Here is a 22,702-nt window from a genome sequence, read left to right on the forward strand (position 1 = left end):
TTGGGGGTGGGAGGGTTTCAAAATCCGTAACCCTCTCTCCTGGATATGACCATAATAACAGCTATAAGGCCAAATATTCCTATATTTTAGAAATCTCATTATGAACTTCAGAATATCGTTTTTGGTATGAGCTTTGCCTACAAGACTGATGATTTTTTTTTCATTTTTTTTTTTTTACATTATTGCAGGAGAAAATTCGAAAGAAGAATTAGGTGTTTTAAACAGGCACGTACATAGGTATTTTTAATGCGTGGCGGATAATAAAGAGAGTCATTTAATAATTGGAGTAAAAATTTCTTAGATATTTGGGAAAAATTAGAATTTCAGCAGGAAAGGGGCCCCCCCTCCCCCCTACGTACGTCCCTGACAGCATGCTAATAAGAAAAAATATAGAAGGTAATGCTTACTTACTTATCCAAAAGATCTGCAGAGCTTTTCAATTCGTCCTTAACTGAAAATTAATGGAAAGAAGTTAGTATAAATTTTTACAATTGTAAGAAGTAAAAATAAAAGTTAATTCTAATTATAGACAGATTGATATGAAAAAGCTGATAAACATTTACACTGCATTCTGACACCCAGCCAATTTGACCAGTCAATCGGTAAAGTAGAACTAGAAAATAAAGTGAATGATCCAGAAAATTTCCGCGTATGTATTCAATCTCGACCCTAATTTTAACACCTTTTGGTTACAAAATTCCGTAGATTCAAAAAACATTTATTTAATCAAATTCTCTTTGCATCTGTATTGCAACCTAAATATTTCCAAGAATATCCTTATTCCAAGATTTTAACTAAGGTCAGTTTCTCTATAGTCCCTTTATTCTTCTCTATAGTTTCTCTATAGTCCCTCAGTTATTCTATAGCCCCTGGAACAATTCAATGGCTTCAATGTCTTAACGTGTTTCAGCAAGCAAATCTAGAGAATTCAAACTTAAGTCTGGTACACACTACACAGGCAGTGAAAAGAAGAGAAGCTTCAGGCCAAAGATTGGTCATTGGAGGGGGAGGTGCCTCCCTCCCTTAGCCTCTGGTAAACAGCTTTTCCTGTGTCTTAATAAAAAGATATAGAAAAACCCTCTGCCCCTAGAGTTTGAAAAATACGTTTCAGTGTCTATACTAACCATCCTCGGCTGTACCCCCTACATTCCCGTGAATTGGTAACACTGCCCAAATGTACAGACGCTTTATAGTCGGGGGGCTCGTCTCCGATATCAGGCCTTTTTAAGAAAATGCTCATTTTTAGCTAAAAAGATAGATTTTATGATTGTCTATTAAATTTATAATTCCTTGTGTAATTATACAAGCAACTTTATAGAAAGCTACTTCATAATTCAAATAAAAAAAATTGTCAAATTGTATCTTTATTATATTTTTTAATTACAATTATATTTTATTATCTAATTTATAATTCTTTGAGTAATTCTATAAGTAACTTTATAGAAAGCTACTTTATAATTCAAGTTAAAAAAAAAATTGTCAAAAAGAGAATACAACGCGAAAATACCTAATCTAACAACAAAAGAAATTAATCGTATACACTTTCTCTTCTCCCTAAGTATATATCTGTATACACTCCCACTCGAAATATCGTGATTGGGTTACTATTTTGCAGAATACCAGGAAACATCAACTTAACCCCATACAAATAATTTCCTCGTAAATCAAAGAGCAACGGGCATTTCCGAAGAAAATGATCCAAGTCTTCATCCTCATCTTTACAAAGAGGACAAACATACCGCCTATCAGGACCAACTATCATTTTTTATCGAACATTTTTTGCCTATTCCGGATTCAAAGATAATTCGCCCTAAGCTGAAACCAACGACGTAGAATCATAGCCGGTAAATTAAATTTAAAATAAACCTCCACTCCAAAACTAGGTTTTGCCGGATTATAATGTTGTAGTGTCGTAGAATCTAAAACCAGTCCATGCCAATGCTGAATTTCCTGAGTCTCTTATATAAATCGTATCTGGCTTTCTAAATATGTCCGTTATATTAACCTAAGTTTGATTTTTGTTCCCGTTATTCGGGTTTCCCCCTTTATGGAAAATTCCAGATCTAGTGTTTGATCTCGTTGGGAGAAAAGGCAGAATGAGCATAAATACAAGTGCAGCATCACTGATGAAATAGACCTGTTATTTGTTGGCAACATTGCAAACATTGTTGCACCAAATAGTAAATCCCCCTCCTCACGAAGATATCCTCTAGACAATTGAATTCTGGTGGAAATTTACACCGGACAATTACTCTTAACTAAACAACTCCACGGATAAAATTGAGACGGTAAATTGAAAGCAAGACATATAAGAAGAATTTTTTGGGACTTCTGGCCAGTTTCCCCAGTGTATAATTTCCCCTGATAAGCTCACCCCCTGAAAATTTCCCTCCCCATAGAAAATTCATCCCTGGAAAACTTCCCAGTAGAAAACCGTAAATATATACATACTTTCCAATAACAAATACAATGCGTAAACAATGAGCAAACTTTATAACATAAAGACATTTTCCTGGAGCTGTGGGGGAGGGGTCATGTCATATCCAAAGGCACAGTTATGCGGCCTTTCAACTATGATGAACAAAATGGCTATCTAAAAACTTTGATCGGACGATTTACGGAAAATGTGGGTGGGGGAGGGGGCCTAAAGCCCAATCTTTTTGGTCACTTAAAACGGCGCTACAGTTTTTAATTTTTTTTCAAATGAGCCGCCTCACAATATTCTAGGAACACTGGTTCGATACGATCGCCCTTGGAAAAAAACGCAAATAAACGCGCATCCGTGATCTTTCTTCCGGCAAAAAAATAGAATTCCACATTTTTGAAGATAGGAGCTCGAAAACTCTATAGTTGGGTTTTCTGATACGCTGAATCTGATGGTGTAATTTATGTTAAGATTCTATGAATTTTAGGGGGTATTTCCCCCTTTGTTTGAAAATCAGGCAAAGTTTCTCAGGCTCGTATCCTTTAATGGGTAAATTAAACCTTAAGAACTTATATATTTGAAGTCAGCATGGTAAGCCAATTCTTGGCTTATTGTCAACATTCCGACTTTTAGAGCTTTTTTCCGACTTTTAGAGTTTAATTGCCGTTAAAATTGGGGACCTGCAATTCAGTTAATCATATAGGCAACTGGACCAAATTTTTAATAAGTAGTTTCAAGTAGGAAACCCGATATTATTTCACTCATGTGACGAAAATGCTCAAAGGTATTCACAAAGAAAAGTTCACATAGTTCACAAAGAAAAGTTTGTCACCACCAAAAAACAAAACATATTTCAACAGCAACTTGATAGCATTTAAGGTTACTTTGCCTGTTTTTACTGCTTAAAAGTAAACATAGAATAAAATTAACTTTTCAAAAGAACAGAAAAGTTTTCCAATTCTTTTGATGACATCCTAAATCTATCTGACAGACAAGGATGATCATATCTGGAATCTTAATAGAATCTGAAACAGGACTAGTTTCAAAGATTTCCACCAAATTCCATGGGATTTCAAATGGATATAACAGCCTATTGAAATACATGACATCACCTATCAAGAAATACAAAGGATTTTTCCTGAAAGTAAATGAAATCATTCTAGAAAAAATGCGTCAAACTTTTCTCATATAGCTCTAATAATGTCAAATATTCAGATAAATCTTTTGAGGTATGAGTTATAGACCCATGGAGAGAGAGAGAGAGAGATACAAGTTTAAAGAATCTTTGAATGTGTAGGTCTAGTTAGCGTGTTCGCATAAATCAAACAGTTCGTGGTAACGAACTGTAGTAAGGAGCGACGCTCAATGGTAACCGACACTCTAAAAAACGGAGTTTTTATAACAATAGTTACATCAAAAGAATTACATTTTAATGCTGATTTGAAAGATATATATTTCATTAAGTTTAGACTTATCCATCAAAAGTTACGAGCCTGAGACAATTTGCCTTATTTTAGAAAATAGGCAAGACACCCCTTAATGGTGATTGAATCTTAACGAAAATCACACCATCAGATTCAGCGTATCAGAGAACCATACAGTAGAAGTTTCAGGCTCCTATCAACGAAAATGTGGAATTTTGCATCTTTTGCCACAAGACAGATCACGAATGCGTGTTTATTTGTTTTTATTTTCTTTTTTCCCCAGTGGTGATTGTATGGACCCAGTGGTCCTAGAATGTCATGAGAGGGCTCATTCTAACGTAAATTAAAAGTTCTAGTGCCCTTTTCAAGTGACCAAAAAATTGGAAGGCACCTAGGCCCCCTCTCACGCTCATTTTCCCTCAGAGTCACCGGATCAAAATTCTGAGATATTCATTTTATTCAGCATAGTCGAAAAACCTACTAACTATGTCTTTGGGGACGACTTACTCCGCCACAGTCCCCGTGGAAGGGGCTGCAAGTTACAAACTTTGACCAGGGTTTACATATAGTAATGATTATTGGGAAGTGTACAGACGCTTTTAGGGGGATTTTTTGGTTGGGGGGAAAGGGTTTGGGGGTAGGGGGTTATGTAGAGGGAACTTTCCATGGAAGAATTTGCAATGGGAGAAGAAAATTTCTATGAAGGAGGTGCAGGATTTTCAGCATTTTTTTTAAAGAACAATGAAAAAATAAATATGAAAACGTTTTTTCAACTGAAAGTAAGGAGCAACATTAAAACTTAAAACGAAAAGAAACTAATAAGCATATGAGGGGTTCACCTCCTCCTAATGCGTCGCTCTTTACGCTAACGTAATTTTATTAATTTCAACTATTTATTCTACGGCCTTTGTGATTCATGGGTATTTCTTAAGGAATTGGGACAAAATTTGAGCTTTAGTGTAGCCTAAAGAGTGAGGCACTGGCGAGGGGGCAAATTCCCTCATATACGTAATAAAAATAAACGAATATAGAAGTTCGTTACGTAAGTTTATTCGTAAGTTATGTATATTTTTACTAATAAAAACTTTCATAATAAATTAAAAGTTCTAGTTGCCTTTTGAAACAATCAAGAAATTGGAGGGTAACTAGGCCTACTCCCCCACTCCTTTTTACTCAAAATCGTCCGATCAAAAGATAATATAAGAAAGCCATATAGCCATAAAAATGAATTATTATGCAAATTTTGTCTTAATTATTCATGTGCTGAAAGCCAAAATCAAAACATGCATTAGTTCAAAAACGTTCAGAAATTCTGACAAATATTCAGATTTCTTAAGATTTTTGATGGCCTCTTAAACATATTAAATATAAAAAAACCAGTTTTTTTTAACTGAAAGTAAGGAGCAATATTAAAACTTAAAATGAACAGAAATTACTCCGTTATGTCTCCGTATATGAAAGGGGCTGTTCCCTCCTCAACACCCCGCTCTTAATGCTAAAGTTATATACTGTTTTAAAAAGTAGAGTTGAGAGAAAGAGTCAAACTTTAGGTAAAGAGCGGGGTGTTGGGGAGGGAACAGTCCCTTTCACATACGGAGTAATTTCCGTTCGTTTTAAGTTTTAATATTGCTCCTTACTTTCAGTTAAAAACAAGAGCTAAGAGCTCATATGGAACTTGTGACGAGGTCGGAAGAGTCGAGAGCTCATACGGTACGAGGTCGGAAGAGCCAAGAGCCAAGAGCTCATGCTTCCTTCTCAAACATGTTTCCTTCTTAAATCGTAAGTTAAAAATACCTAATTTTTATAATCTTTCAGAACTAACCCTCGCCCCCACTCCCCCAAAGAGAGCGGATCCGCCCTTCCAACTCCCCCGAATGTCACAGGATCCCTCGGAATTTGAAATTAGAACTTTATAGCACAAGATCCTTCTAAATATCAAATTTCATTAAGATCTGGTTACCTTTTCGTAAGTTACAAATACCTCAATTTTCAAAATTACCTCCCCCCTCCCAATTCCACCAAAGAGAGCAGATCCGGTCCAGTTATGTCAGTCACGTATCTTAGACAGGTTTATATTCTTCCCATCCAGTTTCATCCTGATCTCACCGCTTTAAGTATTTTCTAAGATTTCCGGTCCCCCCAACTGCCCCCCCCCCCAAATTACGTTTGATCCGGTTGAGATTTAAAATAAGATATCGGAGTTACGAGGTCCTTCTAAATATGAAGTTTCATGAAGATCCGATCACTCCTTCGTAAGTTAAAAATACGTTATTTTTCTTATTTTTCAGAATTACCCCCTCCCCCCGCAATTGAGCGGATCCGTTCCAATTATGTAAATTACGTATGCAAGACTTTTGCTTATTTTTCCAACCAAGTTTCATCCCAATCCCTCCAATCTAAGCGTTTCCCATCATTTTAGGTCTCCCCACCCCAAACTTCCCCCAATGTCACCAGATCCTGTCAGGATTTAAAATAAGAGCTTTGAGCCACGATATCCTTCTAAAAATCAAATTTCATGGAGATCCAAATACCCGCTGATAAGTTAAAAATACTTCATTTTTTCTATTTTTTGCGAATTAACCGGGCCCCCACTCCCCCCCAGATGGTCAAATCGAGAAAACAACTATTTCTAATTTAATCTGGTCCGGTCCCTGATACGCTTGCCAAATTCCATTGTCCTAGCTTACCTGGAAGTGCCTAAAGTAGCAAAACCAGGACCGACAGACCGACAGACAGACCGACAGAATTGGCGACTGCTATATGTCACTTGGTTAATACCAAGTGCCATAAAAACTTGTTTTTTTTTATATTTAATATGTTTAAGAGGCCATCAAAGATCTTAAGAAATCTGAATATTTGTCAGGATGTATTGGTCTGTCTTGTGTATGAACCCGATGTCATGCGAAAACCTAAACAATTGCAGAATCCCTTCATAAAAGTCTAGAGGCATGGACGCAATTAATGTTTTGTTTCAAAAAATTATAAGCAATCTGGATATCTTGGAGTGTGTGTATAAATCCAATGGCCCCTTTTGTTATTGTCTGAGGTCATAGGTTTTTTTCTTCCGAAGTTAGTACAGAAAACATGAAGCTATAGGGTAGTGCTTTCTGCATAAAGTAAGATATAGTCAAAATTTTATTTCTGACTGTATTTGAAATCATGCCAGGAAATCCCTTCATCCTCCATTTAAGTTTCACCCAGAAAAATAACACTAGAAACTTTTTCCCCAAAGAAAATCATCCCATGAAAAATACCCTTCTCCGCAGTCCATATTTCCCAGTAACAAATATTACATGTGAATAATGGGATAATTACGTAACTTACAAACCTCTCCCCAGAGCTCTTAGGGTCATTTTATCCTTGTCATAGTCATTGGACCTTTCAACCATGTTGGATCAAATGACTATCTCTAAAGTTTGATCAAATGCCTTTAGAGAACCAAGAGACGTAGGAGGGGGGTTTAGGTGCCCTCCAATCTTTTTGATCATTTAGAAAGGACACAAGAACTTTTGATTTCTGTTAGAGTGAGCCCTTTCCTGATCTTCTAGAAACATTGGATTGATATGACCACCCCTGACAAAAAAAATAAACAAGAAAAAAATAATCCTGATCTTTCATCAGGCGAAAAATGCAAAGTTCAATATTTTTAGATTTATGAGCCTTAAACCTCTACAATGAAGGTTCTTTGATGTATCGAATCTGACAATGGGATTTTCATAAAGATTGCTTGACTTTTTGGGGAATTTTTTTCTTTTTTGAAGATGAGGCAAATTTTCTAAGGTTCGCAGCCTTTGATGGGTAACGTTGAACACAATTAATTTTATATATTTGGGTCAGTATAAAAATCTAATTTCTTTGATGCATCGAATGTTACCAAATTTCGTGTTTAGAGTCTTCGTTGTTATTTGCCCCAGTCGCACCTTACTTACAGTTTGTTACTACGAACTGTTTGATTGAAAAAGAGTCCATCGGATGAAGAAAAACTTATAAGATTTTTTTTAATAGGCTTCTATGCTGTTTAAGTTTATTCTAATATAAAAGCTTATTAAGTATCAAATTTTTGAGTTTGAAGCTTGTCAAATATGCATCAAAAAAAGGTTTCGTAATAAATTTTGATATAATAATCCTTGTTCTATGAATTATTTTTGCAGAAACCCTTTTTTTGAGAAACTTGTTTTGATCGTTTCTAGTCATTTGACACTATAGCCTCAAAAAATTTATAATTGAGATCACTGATTTAATGTACGAACGAATAGTATCTTTCCTAATTTTTTAGTAAGATTTCCCCCGTTTTGTGCCCCCTTTTAATTTGGTGCATTGTTTCTTTTATTGTTGGCCTATGAACATTTCTACAGGAGAGGAGGTTTCAAGCGCCACCCCCCTTAGGAAATCCCAAAACATCAAGATTTTACGATTATTCCCTTTTGTTTTTATACATTTTGTCTATTTTGCCTGAGTTTGGTGAACTTACGCACCCCCAAAAATTAATTCCCACGTATGTGCCTGAGCTAGCTTGGACCTCTTTTGTACACCATTCAATAGATTAAAGTTCTTTTTCGAGAAGGTCAATTGCAATGACCCAGGACATAAAAGCCTCAATAAGATATCTTTAATCTCTCTGAAAACTTAAGATGCTTGTTTAATTTGCATCTTATCCGAGTTTGAGCTCTTTGTAAGCCAAGATGGACCGACACAGCGGAGAAAAACAAATTAGTTTAAAACTTGAATTGTAAAACAGTAACTTGTACAGTTTTTACTGTTTTAGGCTAAAAAGTAGAGTTGAGAGAAAGAGTCAAACTTTAACACAAAGAGTGGGGCATTGAGGAGGGAACAGCCCCTTTCATATGTGGAATAATTTCTGTTCGTTTTAAGTTGTAACGTCGCTCTTTACTTCCAGTTAAAAAAAAACTTGTTTTTTTTTCAAATTAATTTTAGTCAGGCTCGTGAGCAGGTAATTGTTTGTGAGAGGGGAGACAAATTCAGAAAATAACATTAAAATATAGAAACCCTGCGACAAATCGTAAAAACTTAGCGACTTTTTGGGAGGGGCTTAGGCTCAAAGCTCTTATTCCCAAAGAAGCGCATGTTTATTATTCTCACTCTGAAATGAAATTCAATATAAAAAAAGTTTTTTTTGTTTAAACGGAAAATAATGAGCAATATTAAAACTTAAACGAACAGAAATTATTCTGTATATGAAAGAGGCTGTCCCCTCTTCTGTGTCTCAATCCATACGCTAAAGTTTGACTCTTCCTCGGGATATCGGGGATATCCAGCTCCCCCTCCATGGAAAATTCCTTACCCTCACAGAAAATCCCTCCATTTAAATTTCTTCACACATGAAATACCTCCCCCCTCCTAAAACGGAAAATACCCCCAGACAATTCCATTCTTGGTGAAAATTACCCTAGAAAATTTCCTGCGGACGATTCCGGCTGAAGAATTTTTCTTAGCCCGCTCTTATTTAAAAGACTTTAATTTCTGATTATTATTAAAATTATGCCGAAAATACCCCCTCCATCAAAATTTTTTTCTCGCAAATACCCCCACCCCCTAGTAGAAAAGTGCCCCGGCAGAAAATTTCCTCTGAAGAGCTTATCCTGTAGAAAACTCTCCCATGGAGAATTTCTGCCATAGAAAATCACCCACCAACAGAAAGATACTCTAGACGATTCCAGGCCGATACATATTTCCCCCGAACAATTCCCCTTAATATCTTAACATCTAAAACTATGTCGGCAAAGAGATAGTAAGACAAAAAATGTATATGAATCTTGGCAAATTCCCCCAGTGTAAAATTTCACTGGGAAAGTTCACCCCCAGGAACATCCCTCCCCATAGAAAATCCCCCCCCCCCCCGAAAAATGTCTATATAGTTCCCAAATTGAAATACTGTATGTAAACAATGGGCACATTTCCTGACTTAAAAACCTTTCCCCAGGGGCTCTGGGGGGTTATCGTATCCTAAAAGACATAGTTACAGGGCTTTAAAACTATGCTGAACAAATTGGCTATCTGATAATTTTAATCAGATGACTTGTAAGAAAAAGATGGGTGGGAGGGGGTGTTACCCTCCGATATTATTTGTCACTTAAAAAGGGCACTAGCAATTTAATTTTTCGTCCGAATGAGTCCTTTCTCAATATTCTAGGACTATTGGTTTGATACGATTAGCCTGGGGAAAACATACAAAAAGACAACAAATAAACACGCATCCGTGATCTTTCTTCTGACAAAAAATACAAAATTCCATATTTTTGCAGATAGAAGCTTAAAACTTTTACAACAGGGTTTCTGAATACGCTGAATCTGATGGCGTGATTAACATTGAGATTCATTGACTTTTAGGGGATTTACCCTCCCCCCTTATGAAAATCACGCAAATTTTCTCAGGCACGTAGCTTTTGATGCGTAACTTTAAACTTATTAAATCTTACATATTTAAAATATAAATAATAAGCCAATTCTTTTGATATATTTATTGACATCAAAATCCAGTTTTTTAGAGTTTCGGTTACTATTGAGCCGCATTGCTCCTTACTAGCTTGTTACCACGAACTGTTTGGACAAAACGAATTTGTCGAGTTTCTTTGATATACTTCAAGTGCAAGGAAAAAAAAATGATCCAATAAATATAATTTGATAACTTTGACCAGGCATGGCGGTTTCGTTCTCCCGCTATGTATTCCTTTAGCACGCAATATTACGCCAGGATTCCCTACTTATGTCGAATGATATGTAGTATTAACAGACATTAACATAAACTTCATCATGAATTCTTGCGTGTATGATAGGGATCAAGAGATAAAAAAGGTTGTAAATATGACATGATATATCAAATTACACTACATTAAGGGAAGTTTAGAGCCTTTAATATTGCCGCTCGCTGTGTATGTCTGATTTTATTGAGTAATGCATACGTGAATCTTGAAGATGTATCTTGATATTTTGCAAATAAAACTCTTATAAAAAGAAGATGATTAGAATACATTTCCGTTCGCAATGCCACGCAGGTCTTGAAAAGCTTGCTTTCAAATATATATTTGATAAAATATATTTTATTTTTTATAAAATAAATATATTGCTTTCAAATGCTTTCAACAATTTAAAACTTGCTTTCAAATATATAAAATATACTTTGAGTACCATGGACAGCGAAAATCAAATCTGATTGTTAGCTGTTTGAGCGGACTTACACAATCATACATATCTTAAAAAAGTTAATGAGACTCATAAATTTAATTTTTAATGAAAAAGACGTCGACATGCAGGGGTGGATCCAGAAGCGTGCGGGAGGGAACCATGGCCTGCCTAAGAATTTTTCTGGCACCCTCATTTCCTTTTGTTCTCTTCTTTTACCCTTCTTTAAATAGACTAATCAATTTGGTTAATTATTGGTGCCCTTCTCATGTTGGACCCCTCTTCCAAAATTTTACTCTAGATTCTCCTTTGTCCACTTGCAGTTTAAAAGGCTGTCTTTGGAAACCTAAAATAATGTTTAGAATTTTTACAAAAGAAAAATATTGTCAAATTTAACTTTATATCGCTTATTTATTTTCGTAGTTTAACGTATTGAAGAAAGTTGTTCCTACTCTAAATAAAAGTCTCAAAAAATTGCGATCTTCAGGCATGAATATACCTAATATGGGTCTCTGACGGGAGGTGGGGTGGGATGTTTATTTTAATGTCTTTGGTACTTTTATAAAGATAAGTTTAATTGTGTTAAGAACATGATTAATTCCTGATGTCTAATTTTTTATCAAACAGTTCGTGGTAACGAACTGTAGTAAGGAGCGACCCAGCTCAATAGTAAACGAAACTCTAAAAACTGGAAGTTTGATGCTAAAATATACATCAAAAGAATCAGGTTTTCATGTTGATTTTAAATATATAAGTTTCATCAAATTTAGTCTTTGTCATCAAAGTTACGAGCCTGGAAAAATTTGCTTTATTTTAGAAAATAGGGGGAAACACCCCTTAAAAGTCACAGAATCTTAACGAAAATCACACCATCACATTCGGCGTATCAGAAAACCCTAGAGCAAAAATTTCAAGCTCCTATCTACAAAAATGTGGAATTTCGTATTTTTTGCCAGAAGACAAATCACGGGTGCGTGTTTATTATTTATTTATTTTTTTTTTTTTTTTCCAGGGGTCATCGTATCGACCAAGTGGTCCTAGAATGTCGCAAGAGGGCTCATTCTAACGGACATTAAAAGTTCTAGTACCCTTTTTAAGTGACCAATAAAATTGGAGGGCACCTAAGCCCCCTCCCACGCTCATTTTTCTCCAAAGTCAACAGATCAAAATTTTGAGATAGCCATTCTGTTCCGCATAGTCAAAAACCATAATAATCTATGTCTTTAGGAATGACTTACTCCCCCACAGTCCCTGGGGGAGGGGCTGCAAGTTACAAACTTCGACCAGTATTTACATATTATAATGGTTATTGGCAAGTGTATAGTCGTTTTCAGGTATAGTCGTTTTCAGGGGATTTTTTTTTGGTTTTGGGGGTGGGGTTGAGGGGAGGGGGCTATGTGGGAGGATCTTTCCTTAGAGAAATATGGCATGAGGAAACAGAAATTCAATGAAAAGGGCGCAGAATTTTCTAAAATTACTATAAAAAAAACAATGAAAAAATAAACATGGAAAAGTTTTTTCAATTGAAAGTAAAGAGTAGTATTGAAACTTAAAACGAACAGAGATTATTACGTATATGAGGGGTTCTAAAAATACTTTAGCATAAAGAGTGAGGTATTTAGGAGGAGATAAATACCTCGCTCTTTATGGTATAGTATTTTTAGTAATTTCAACTATTTATTCTACAGCCTTTCTGATTCAGAGGTCATTCTTAAAGAATTGGGACAAAACTTACGATTTAGTGTAAAGAACGAGGTATTAACGAGGGTACAAACCCCTCATATACATAATACAAATTAAAGAATATAAAAGTTTGTTACGTAAGTTAATTCTTAAGTTACGTATATTTTTTACTAATAAAAAAATTGGTTAAAAATTAAAATTTATAGTTGCCTTTTTATGCAACCGAAAAAACTTGCATGGCAACTAGGCCTCCTTCCCCATCCCTTATTTCTCAAAATCGTCTGATCAAACCTAAGAGAAAGCCATTTAGCCAAAAAAAGAATTAATATGCAAATTTCATTTTAATAATTTATGTGTGGAGAGCCAAAATCAAACATACATTAATTCAAAAACGTTCAGAAATTACATAAAAAAAAACTAGTTTTTTTAACTGAAAGTAAGGAGCGATATTAAAACTTAAAACGAACAGAAATCACTCCGTATATGAAATGGGTTGTCCCCTCCGCAATCCTTCGCTCTTTACGCTAAAGTTTGACTCTTTGCCACAATTCTGCTTTTTAAAACAATTAAAAGCTTTAGCGTAAAGAGCGAGGGATTGCGGAGGGGACAACCCATTTCATATACGGAGTAATTTCTGTTCGCTTTAAGTTTTAATATCGCTCCTTACTTTCAGTTAAAAAAAACTAGTTTTTTTTATGTAATTAAATTAAAAAACAAGCTTTTCAACTGATAGTAAGGTAAAACTTAAAACGAACAGAAATTATTCCGTATATGAAAGAGGTTGTCCCCTACTCGACGCCTCGCTCGTTGTGCAAAGGTTTGACTCTTTCTCACAAATCTACTCTTTAAAACAATACAAAACTTTAGCATAAAGAGCGAGGCGTCGAGGAGCGGACAACCCCTTTCATATATTGAATAACTTCTGTTCGTTTTAAGTTTTAATGTCGCTTCTTACTTTCAGTTGAAAAAACTTGTTTTTTTTCTATTTAATTTCTGAATTTTTTTTAATTAATGCATGTTTTGTATACGAATAATTAAAACAAAATTTGCATATTATTTTTTTTGCTAAATGGCTTTTTCGTAGTTTTGATCGGACGTTTTGATAAAAAAAGGGGTGGGTGAGGAGACATAGTTGCCCTTAAATTTTTGGTTACTTAAAATGGCAACTAGAGCGTTTTATTTTTTTTTTTTTTACAAATATTTTTATTAGTAGTAAATATGCGTAACTTACGAACTAACTTACGTAGCGAACTTTTGTACTTGTGTATTTTTATAACGTATATGAGGGGTTTCAACCCCTCGTCAATAGCTTGCTCTATACACTAAAGCTTGAACTTTGTCCCATTCTTTAGGAATAACCTCCGAATCAAAAAGACCTTAGAATAAATAGTTGAAATTACTAAAAATACTTTAGCGTAAAGAGCGAGGTATTAAAGAGGAGATGAACCCCCTTATGTACGTTATAATTTCGGTTCGTTTTCCCCTCTCGAGCCCTCTCGCGACATTCTATCAGCACTGTGTCGATACGATCACCCCTGGAAAAAAAAAAGAAAAATAGAAAACAAATAAAAACGCACCCGTGATCGGTCTTCTGGCAAAAAATACGAAATTCCACATTTTTGTAGATAGGAGCTTGAAACTTCTACAGTAGGGTTCTCTGATACGCTGAACGCGATGGTGTAATTTTCATTAAGATTCTATAACTTTTAGGGGGTGTTTCCGCCTATTTTTCAAAATAAGGCAAATTTTCTCAGGTTTGTAACTTTTGATGGGTACGACTAAATTTGATTAAACTTATATATTTAAATTATCATAAAAAATTGATTCTTTTGATGTATCTATTAGTATCAAATTCTATTTTAGAGTTTTAATTAGGAGAGGGTCATGGACCTTTAAATTACAAAATGATAGAACCTTGACAACCCACTAGATATTCAAAAAATGGCCACAAGTTTTTTGTGCAAATTCTTAGAGGGAAAAACTCTGAATATAAGCCTAAAGTGCATCATTAACAGCAAAGAAAGCCATTAATGATATCGGGTTTGTTTTTATTTGTGCTCTAGTAGATCGTTCCTTCAAATATTCGACCAATGTTCCTATCAATGGATCAACTGGAGACATTCAGTCGACTGGACTGGAAGTTGGATCAACTAGAGACTGGAAATATCAAGGTAAAGCAAATTCTAATAAACTATTCCGCCGAACCGTGAAATATAAGGATAAAGTTCTATACATCTCAGTGAGAAATCAAAGGGAAAAGGGAGATTAGTTTCCTTTAATTCCATTGAAGAGAATGTGCTTTGACCTCAATGTGACTGCATATGTTACACAGTTTCGTAGGCCAACAAAATTATTCCTTAATATGTCACAAAGGAAAGCAGATGACTCTGCCTTTAAAAAATCTGATTGGTTGCTGTGTGAAATCTTCAGCCAATGAAACAGGACGATAAGATTGGAAGTCACAAGGCCATTTAAGAAGTATACGATCTTCTGTTTCTCTGTGTAAATACTATATGTACAGTGTAGTAACAAACTGGCTTAAAGCATTAAGCTCTTCTGAAATCGTCATTTACATAACTTATTCATTTCCCAGTTACATCATACCAAAAATAATCGTATGCGGCTGAAATAAGTGACAGTTTCTCTTTCATAAACAGATTATAAACAGATTATAAACTTATAAACAGATTACGTATAAAAAAAAAAAACATTTTTGAGAAAAGTTACAGATAAATTTATAAATATGCTTATACCGTACTTACCTATTGTTCTTTTTATAAGATATGATGTATTGAACATGTTATTCAGTATAGTGATTAATCATATGCATTGTAAGCTTTTAGTATTTGTATTAATAACACTAAACAATTTGACTTTGATTTTTCTTTCAGGGAGTACCCTCGTCAGCACTAAGAGAAATTTGTCTCTTAAAGGAGCTCAAGCATAAAAATATTGTGAGGTTGCATGATGTGCTACATAGTGAAAAGAAATTGACTTTGGTATTTGAGCCAGATTACAGGACGTAATCTGTTTATAAGCTTCGAATTTTAGAGGTGAATCTACATTGCCACCAACTAAGGATTTAACATTATAGAAAAGTAGTTGCAGGGAAGATGCTAAAATATTGACCACATTCAAGTTCAGTGCCACCACATGGATGAAGAGTCCCACTTTTCCTCAATTTCACCAGGTGTAAACCAGTTTTATAAAAATTAACTTGAATTTTTGTCAAATGAAATAAAAAGTAACACTCATAAATTAAAACGAAGATAAATTGTATGAGAGACGGCCGGTTTACTTCTTTTTTCGATCATCCACTCTTTATGCTAAAGTTTTTAATTGAAACTATTTTACTTATTGATTGGCTTTGAAGACATCAAAAATGAAAACTGACTTATTTTAACCAAATATGTATCAATAAGTCCTTTTAGTCTTGAGGGATTGTTTAGATTACCTTTTATCCCACTAACAGTAGCATTTCATTATAGTATTCGTTCTTGAAACAATGAGGGAAGAATTAGAACTTCAGCCAAATAGCAATGGTTGGGAAAAGGAGTATAAGGTTAAGTTATGTTCATTTCAAGTTTTAATGTCAACTTCATTTTTATTTAAAAGTAAACGCTTGTTTAATATTTTAGTTTCTGTTTGTTATTCCAAATATTAGGGATTCTACTACCCCTCCATCCCTATCCCAAGGATATCATTAAACATATTTGCTTTTTGAAATAAAATTAGATGGTCTTAAACAAATTATCATTCTGCAATAGGAGTGGAGCTTTCGTTCAATTAAATAAAAAACAAGTTTTCTCAACTGAAAATAAGGAGCAATGCTAAAACTTAAAAATAAACAGAAATTAATACGTATACGAGAGGATTCATCCCTCGTCAATACTTCGCTCTTTATGCTAAAATTCGAATTTGTTCAAACTCTCTAAGAATTAAGTAAAAAAACAAGTTTTCTTTTAACTGAAAGTACGGAGCGACATTAAAACTTAAAACGAACAGAAATTACTCCTTGTATGAAAGAGGCTGTTCGCTCCGCAACGCCCCGCTCTTTACGCTAAAGTTTGACTATTTGTCACAACTCTACTTTTTAAAACAGTTAAAAACTTTAGCGTAAAGAACGGGGTGTTGAGGAGGGAACATCAACATAAAAGTTTTTACAAATTGTTATTCAGTTTAGCATAAATTTCCTGATTTAGCGTCAAAATGTTGGACACCTTTTCGTTTTCACCATCTTACCAAAAATATGGTCCAACATAATTTCCACTAAAACAAAAATAAGGTTATAAACTACACCTTTCATGGTTTAGTGTTGGGTATATTACGCATCGTTGTTGTTTCTGTTCAATTATTGATACCCGAAAAACCTTTTGAACTCTTCTTTGGATTTGTACCAGTTCATAATGTAATACGTAACTCAAATAATGAATTTTGGAAAATTGTGGAAAAATTTAACAGGCAGTCCGTTGATTTTTGAATAAAAATCAACTTGGTGGAAATGATGAAAAACTCGAGAGCCATGGCTAATTAGAGTAAATCCGAGACAGATAGTTTCTGTGAGAGGCAAAGCTGACATAACTTTTTCCAGAATTGTTTAAAAATGATGAGGTAATCTCATCATTTTTGTGAGGTCACAATCTGATGGTGTGATTTTCATTAAAATGTTATGACTTTTAGGGGTTGTTTCCCCTTTTTTTCGAAAATAAGGCAAATTTTCTCAGGCTCGTAACTTTTGATGGGTAAGACAAAACTTGATTTAACTTATATATTTGAAATCAGCATGAAAATTCAATTCGTTTGATGTAACTATTGGTATCAAAATGCCGTTTATTAGAGTTTCTCTTACTGTTCATCCAGTTCATTACCACGAACTGTTTGCTTATCAGCCATACTAAAAACTCAATCCTACAATCATCCATTCTTCTAAGTTAAAGGAGGAAGAAAGTTAAATCAATTAATTAATAAGTTAAATCAATTAATTAATAGGTTAAATAAATTAATTAATTAAAAATTAAGTTAATATCAAAATGAATCTTCATCTAATTCAACTAAAGAACTTTACATGTTAAGTTTCAAAAAATGAGGCGAACAATCCTTTTTAGTGGCTTTTGAACCTCCCCCCTTCATTATAGAGTCCGCAAGACTTCCCCCAAATACCTGATATATTACGAAACGTACTCTATAACCATTAGCTTTCTTTGATAAGCAGCCGACAGTAACAGTACTTTTTTTGTAGACTATATATTTATGTTTCAGAATGAGTGTTAGCCTATACCACGGGCCAGCATGGTCTCTAAGACTAGAAAGCTACATTAATACTCGTCTAATAAATCTCAGCACTTTTCCTCGTTACAATTTCCGCTCTATTCAGGCCTTGACTCAAATGTCAAATGAGCCAAATTACTTGACCATGCTTCATTTATTGACCCGAAATTCCAACTCCATAGGTTAACCCTGGTCATGCAAAACATTCATATACAGTAGACAAATTCTACAACTCTATATAATATACAAGGCCAACATCACGGAAAGAATCCTTTGTATTCTACGATGTTGGTTGATGTTTACCATTATACAATTTTCAAACATATTAATTACTAATACGAAACTGGAACTAAAACATAAGTGTTTTAAAATAAAACAAAGTGTTCAACATTTAAAACAATACACATTGACTTATAAACAATACACACAAGAGTGCAATGGCTTGCCAATGGCTATAGAGTTGTTTTCAATATTTTTTACTCCATAGTTTGTATGAAGGAATTTCTATCATTGTTGATTACAAATATGAGGCTAATATTTCAATTTAGAAGTCCATAAGTCAAGCATAGGTACAACTCATAGAAACAATAGTGTGTATGTGCCTAGTTACTATTGGAAGTCACTAAAAGCTAATGAAATTATTAGAGGCAGAAAAAAATTCAAACGACTTACCTCGAAAGCACCACCTGTCTGATCTAAAGGCGTAGAGGAGACATAGTGTTATTAAGATCAGGAACACTAAACACCCAGTAATCACAGCAACAACAGCTGTTAAAGGTACAGGTTCTAAAAAGAAATAAAAATACTTTAAAAAATAATAGCATGTCGGCCATCAAAGTCGGCTATTAAATAAAATCCATAAGTAGGTTATGGTAAACTAACATTTCAAATTTGGTCAGTTTACCAAATAAGGGCTATGGTAAACTGACATAGTCTTATTAAGATCAGGAACACTAAACACCCAGTAATCACAGCAACAACAGCTGTTAAAGGTACAGGTTCTAAAAAGAAATAAAAATACTTAAAAAAATAATAGCATGTCGGCCATCAAAGTCGGCTATTAAATAAAATCCATAAGTAGGTTATGGTAAACTAACATTTCAAATTTGGTCAGTTTACCAAATAAGGGCTATGGTAAACTGACATAGTCTTATTAAGATCAGGAACACTAAACACCCAGTAATCACAGCAACAACAGCTGTTAAAGGTACAGGTTCTAAAAAGAAATAAAAATACTTTAAAAAATAATAGCATGTCGGCCATCAAAGTCGGCTATTAAATAAAATCCATAAGTAGGTTATGGTAAACTAACATTTCAAATTTGGTCAGTTTACCAAATAAGGGCTATGGTAAACTGACATAGTCTTATTAAGATCAGGAACACTAAACACCCAGTAATCACAGCAACAACAGCTGTTAAAGGTACAGGTTCTAAAAAGAAATAAAAATACTTTAAAAAATAATAGCCTGTCGGCCATCAAAGTCGGCTATTAAATAAAATCCATAAGTAGGTTATGGTAAACTAACATTTCAAATTTGGTCAGTTTACCAAATAAGGGCTATGGTAAACTGACATAGTCTTATTAAGATCAGGAACACTAAACACCCAGTAATCACAGCAACAACAGCTGTTAAAGGTACAGGTTCTAAAAAGAAATAAAAATACTTTAAAAAATAATAGCATGTCGGCCATCAAAGTCGGCTATTAAATTAAATCCATAAGTAGGCTATGGTAAACTAACATTTCAAAAATCAAAATTTTGTTTTCACTTAGAACTAAAACAGAAATTTGTAAAGTCGGCATTTTCGTTCAGTTTTCGCAAGCTGAGACTACCACCCAACCATATTGGTTAAGCAAAATAAGGGAGTAAGATAACCAAAAACAATATTTCTCTCCTTAAAAAAAAATACACCAAATTATCTGTGAATCTATCAGTATTGATTTTTAAGCACTAAACTACAAAACCAATTCTTTCTCTTCCAGCTTAAGAAAACACTTTTCCTCTAACCTCGTTTATAGAGTCTAAAATGGATTTAAAAAAGAAAAAAATTGAATTTTCACAATACAGATGACCTCACAAGCTGGACGTCGATGACCAATAATAACCATTCCTAACACGCAATATTCTCCTATCTCCTAATTTACTCTTAACTTTCCTAACAATACTACTGAGCAATTTCTTATGACTACGGGAAAAACCATAAACGTTTAAAAAAGGAGAAGAAATTAATTTTATCACCTTGACCTGAACTGATTGCATTATTTTCATAATTTACTCTCATTGTAATAGAACGGCTTACACATTTTATAATACTCAATTAATCTCGAAAAAGCCAAACTAGTTCACAAATAAAAATAAATTCAAAAGCTTAAGCGAGACAATTATCAAACAGTTCATGGTAACGAACTGTAGTAAGGAGCGACCCGGCTCAATAGTAACCAAAACTCTAAAAAATAGAATTTTGATACCAAAAATTACATCAAAAGAATCGCATTTTAATGCTGGTTTTAAATATATAAGTTTCATAAAGTTTAGTCTTACCCATCAAAAGTTACGAGCCTAAGAAAATTTGCGTTATTTTAGAAAATAGGGGGAAACACCCCCCAAAAGTCATAGAATCTTAACTGTAGAAGTTTCGAGCTCCTATCTACAAAAATGTGGAAGTTTGCATTTTTTGCCAGAAGGCAGATCACGGATGCGTGTTTATTTGTTTTTTTGTTTTTTTTTTGTTTTTTTCCCCAGGGGTGATCGTATCGACCCAGTTGTCCTAGAATGTTGCAAGAGGGCTCATTCTAACGGAAATGAAAAGTTCTAGTGCCCTTTTTAAGTGACCAAAAAAATTGGAGGGCACCTAGGCTCCCCTCCCACGCTAATTATTTTCCCAAAGTCAACGGATCAAAATTCTGAGATAGCCATTTTATTCAGCGTAGTCGAAAAACTTTATAACTATGTCTTTGGGGACGACTTACTCCCCCACAGTCCCCGTGGGAGGGGCAACAAGTTACAAACTTTGACCTGTGCTTACATATAGTAATGGTTATTGGGAAGTATACAAGCGTTTTCAGGAGGATTTTTTTGGGAAGATTTGATCAGGATTTTTTTGGGAAGGATCAGGAGGATTTGTCATGGGAGAAGAAAATTTCCATGAAGGGAGAGCAGGATTTACTAGCATTATTTAAAAAAAAAACAATTAAAAAATAAATGTGAAAAAGCTTTTTCAGCTGGAAGTAAGGAACAGCAATAAAACTTAAAACAAACAGAAATTATTACCCATATAAGGGGCTCACCTCCTTCTAATACCTCGCTCTTTACGCTAAAGTATTTTTAGTAATTTCAACTATTTATTCTACGGCTTTTGTGATTCAGGGGTCATTCTTAATGAATTGGGATAAAATTCAAGCTTTAGTGTAAAGAGCGAGGTACTGACGATGGGGCGAATCCCCTCATATATGTAATAAAACATGAGAATACAAAAGTTCTTTACGTAAGCTAATTTATAAGTTACGTAAATCTTTTACCAATAAAAAGATTCGTAAAAAATTAAAAGTTCTAGTTGCCTTTTTAATTAACCAAAAAATCGGAGGGCAACTAGGCTTCGTCCCCCGCTCTTTTTTTCTCAAAATCATTCGATCAAAATTATGAGAAAGCCATTTAGCCAAAAAAAAAAAAATATGCAAATTTCGTTTTGATTATTCCTCTGCGGAGAACCAAAATCAAAACATGCATTGATTCAAAAACGTTCAGAAATTAAATAAAAAAAACAAGTTTTTTTAACTGAAAGTAAGGAGCGACATTAAAACTTAAAACGCACAGAAATTACTTCGTATATGAAAGAGGCTGCTTCCTCATCAACGCCCCGCTCTTTACGCTAAAGTTTTTTACTGTTTTAAAAAGAAGAATTGAGAGAAAGAGTCAAACTTTAGCGTAAAGAGCGGGGCGTTGATGAGGAAGCAGCCTCTTTCATATACGAAGTAATTTCTGTGCGTTTTAAGTTTTAATGTCGCTCCTTACTTTCAGTTAAAAAAACTTGTTTTTTTATTTAATTTATCCAAGAATTCACTTGAAAGACAAGTGTTGCCTCAATCCTATACGTTTCTTACTGATATTTATGAAAAAAAAAAAAATCAATTTCAAAAGCAAAGCTTTGTAAACACGGTGACTTTGACATGCATAATACTATCCAAGTGAATCTGAACATATTTATAAGACAGTACTTCCTTTGCCTACAATTTCGAAGTGCATCAAATTAAATAAAAGATGTACTAGAAAGAAGCTTTTGAAAGAGAAACAAAATTTTATTCCGTCCTTCTTTCTAGGTTCGATGACTCTTAACGTCACAGTATAAGATCGACAGTAACAGTGGACCATTATTCCAGAAAGATTCCAGTAACAGTATTCCAGAAAGAGACGACACAACTGAAGCACTTCAATGATAGATTTCAAGTAAGCATTTTTTACATGAGAATTTATGATTTTATCTTTACCAGGGGGTTACCAATTGGAGAATGTTTGAGGACCAAATGTTAAGGCAAAAGCCTAGTGGCACGTTACATTATCAAACAGTTTGTGGCAACGAACTGTAAGTAAGGAGCGACTCCGAAACTCTAAAAAACGGAATTTTGGTACCAACATAGACATCAAATGATTCAAAGTTTTACGCTGATTTTAAATATATAAGTTTCAACAAATTTAATCTTACACGTCAAAAGTTACGAGCCTCAGAAAATTTGCTTTATTTTTGAAAAAGGGGGGAAACACCC

General features: G+C 34.3%; 1 protein-coding gene across 1 annotated transcript in view; it reads right to left on the minus strand.

Annotated features, from left to right (window-relative positions):
• Window positions 1-411: 411 nt before the first annotated feature.
• LOC136042781 (fibroblast growth factor receptor 3-like) overlaps window positions 412-22,702 on the minus strand; it is a gene marked incomplete at its 3' end in the record, with an annotated part of 50,614 nt that continues 28,323 nt past the window's right edge. The window contains exons 6-7 of the mRNA XM_065727733.1: window positions 18,613-18,726; window positions 412-451 (exon numbers count right to left, since the gene is read on the minus strand). Coding sequence (XP_065583805.1) covers window positions 412-451; window positions 18,613-18,726 — 154 coding nt within the window. The remainder of the gene's footprint in view (window positions 452-18,612; window positions 18,727-22,702) is intronic.

Source organism: Artemia franciscana, unplaced genomic scaffold (genome assembly GCF_032884065.1).
Source record: "Artemia franciscana unplaced genomic scaffold, ASM3288406v1 Scaffold_1989, whole genome shotgun sequence".
Classification (NCBI taxonomy): domain Eukaryota; kingdom Metazoa; phylum Arthropoda; class Branchiopoda; order Anostraca; family Artemiidae; genus Artemia; species Artemia franciscana.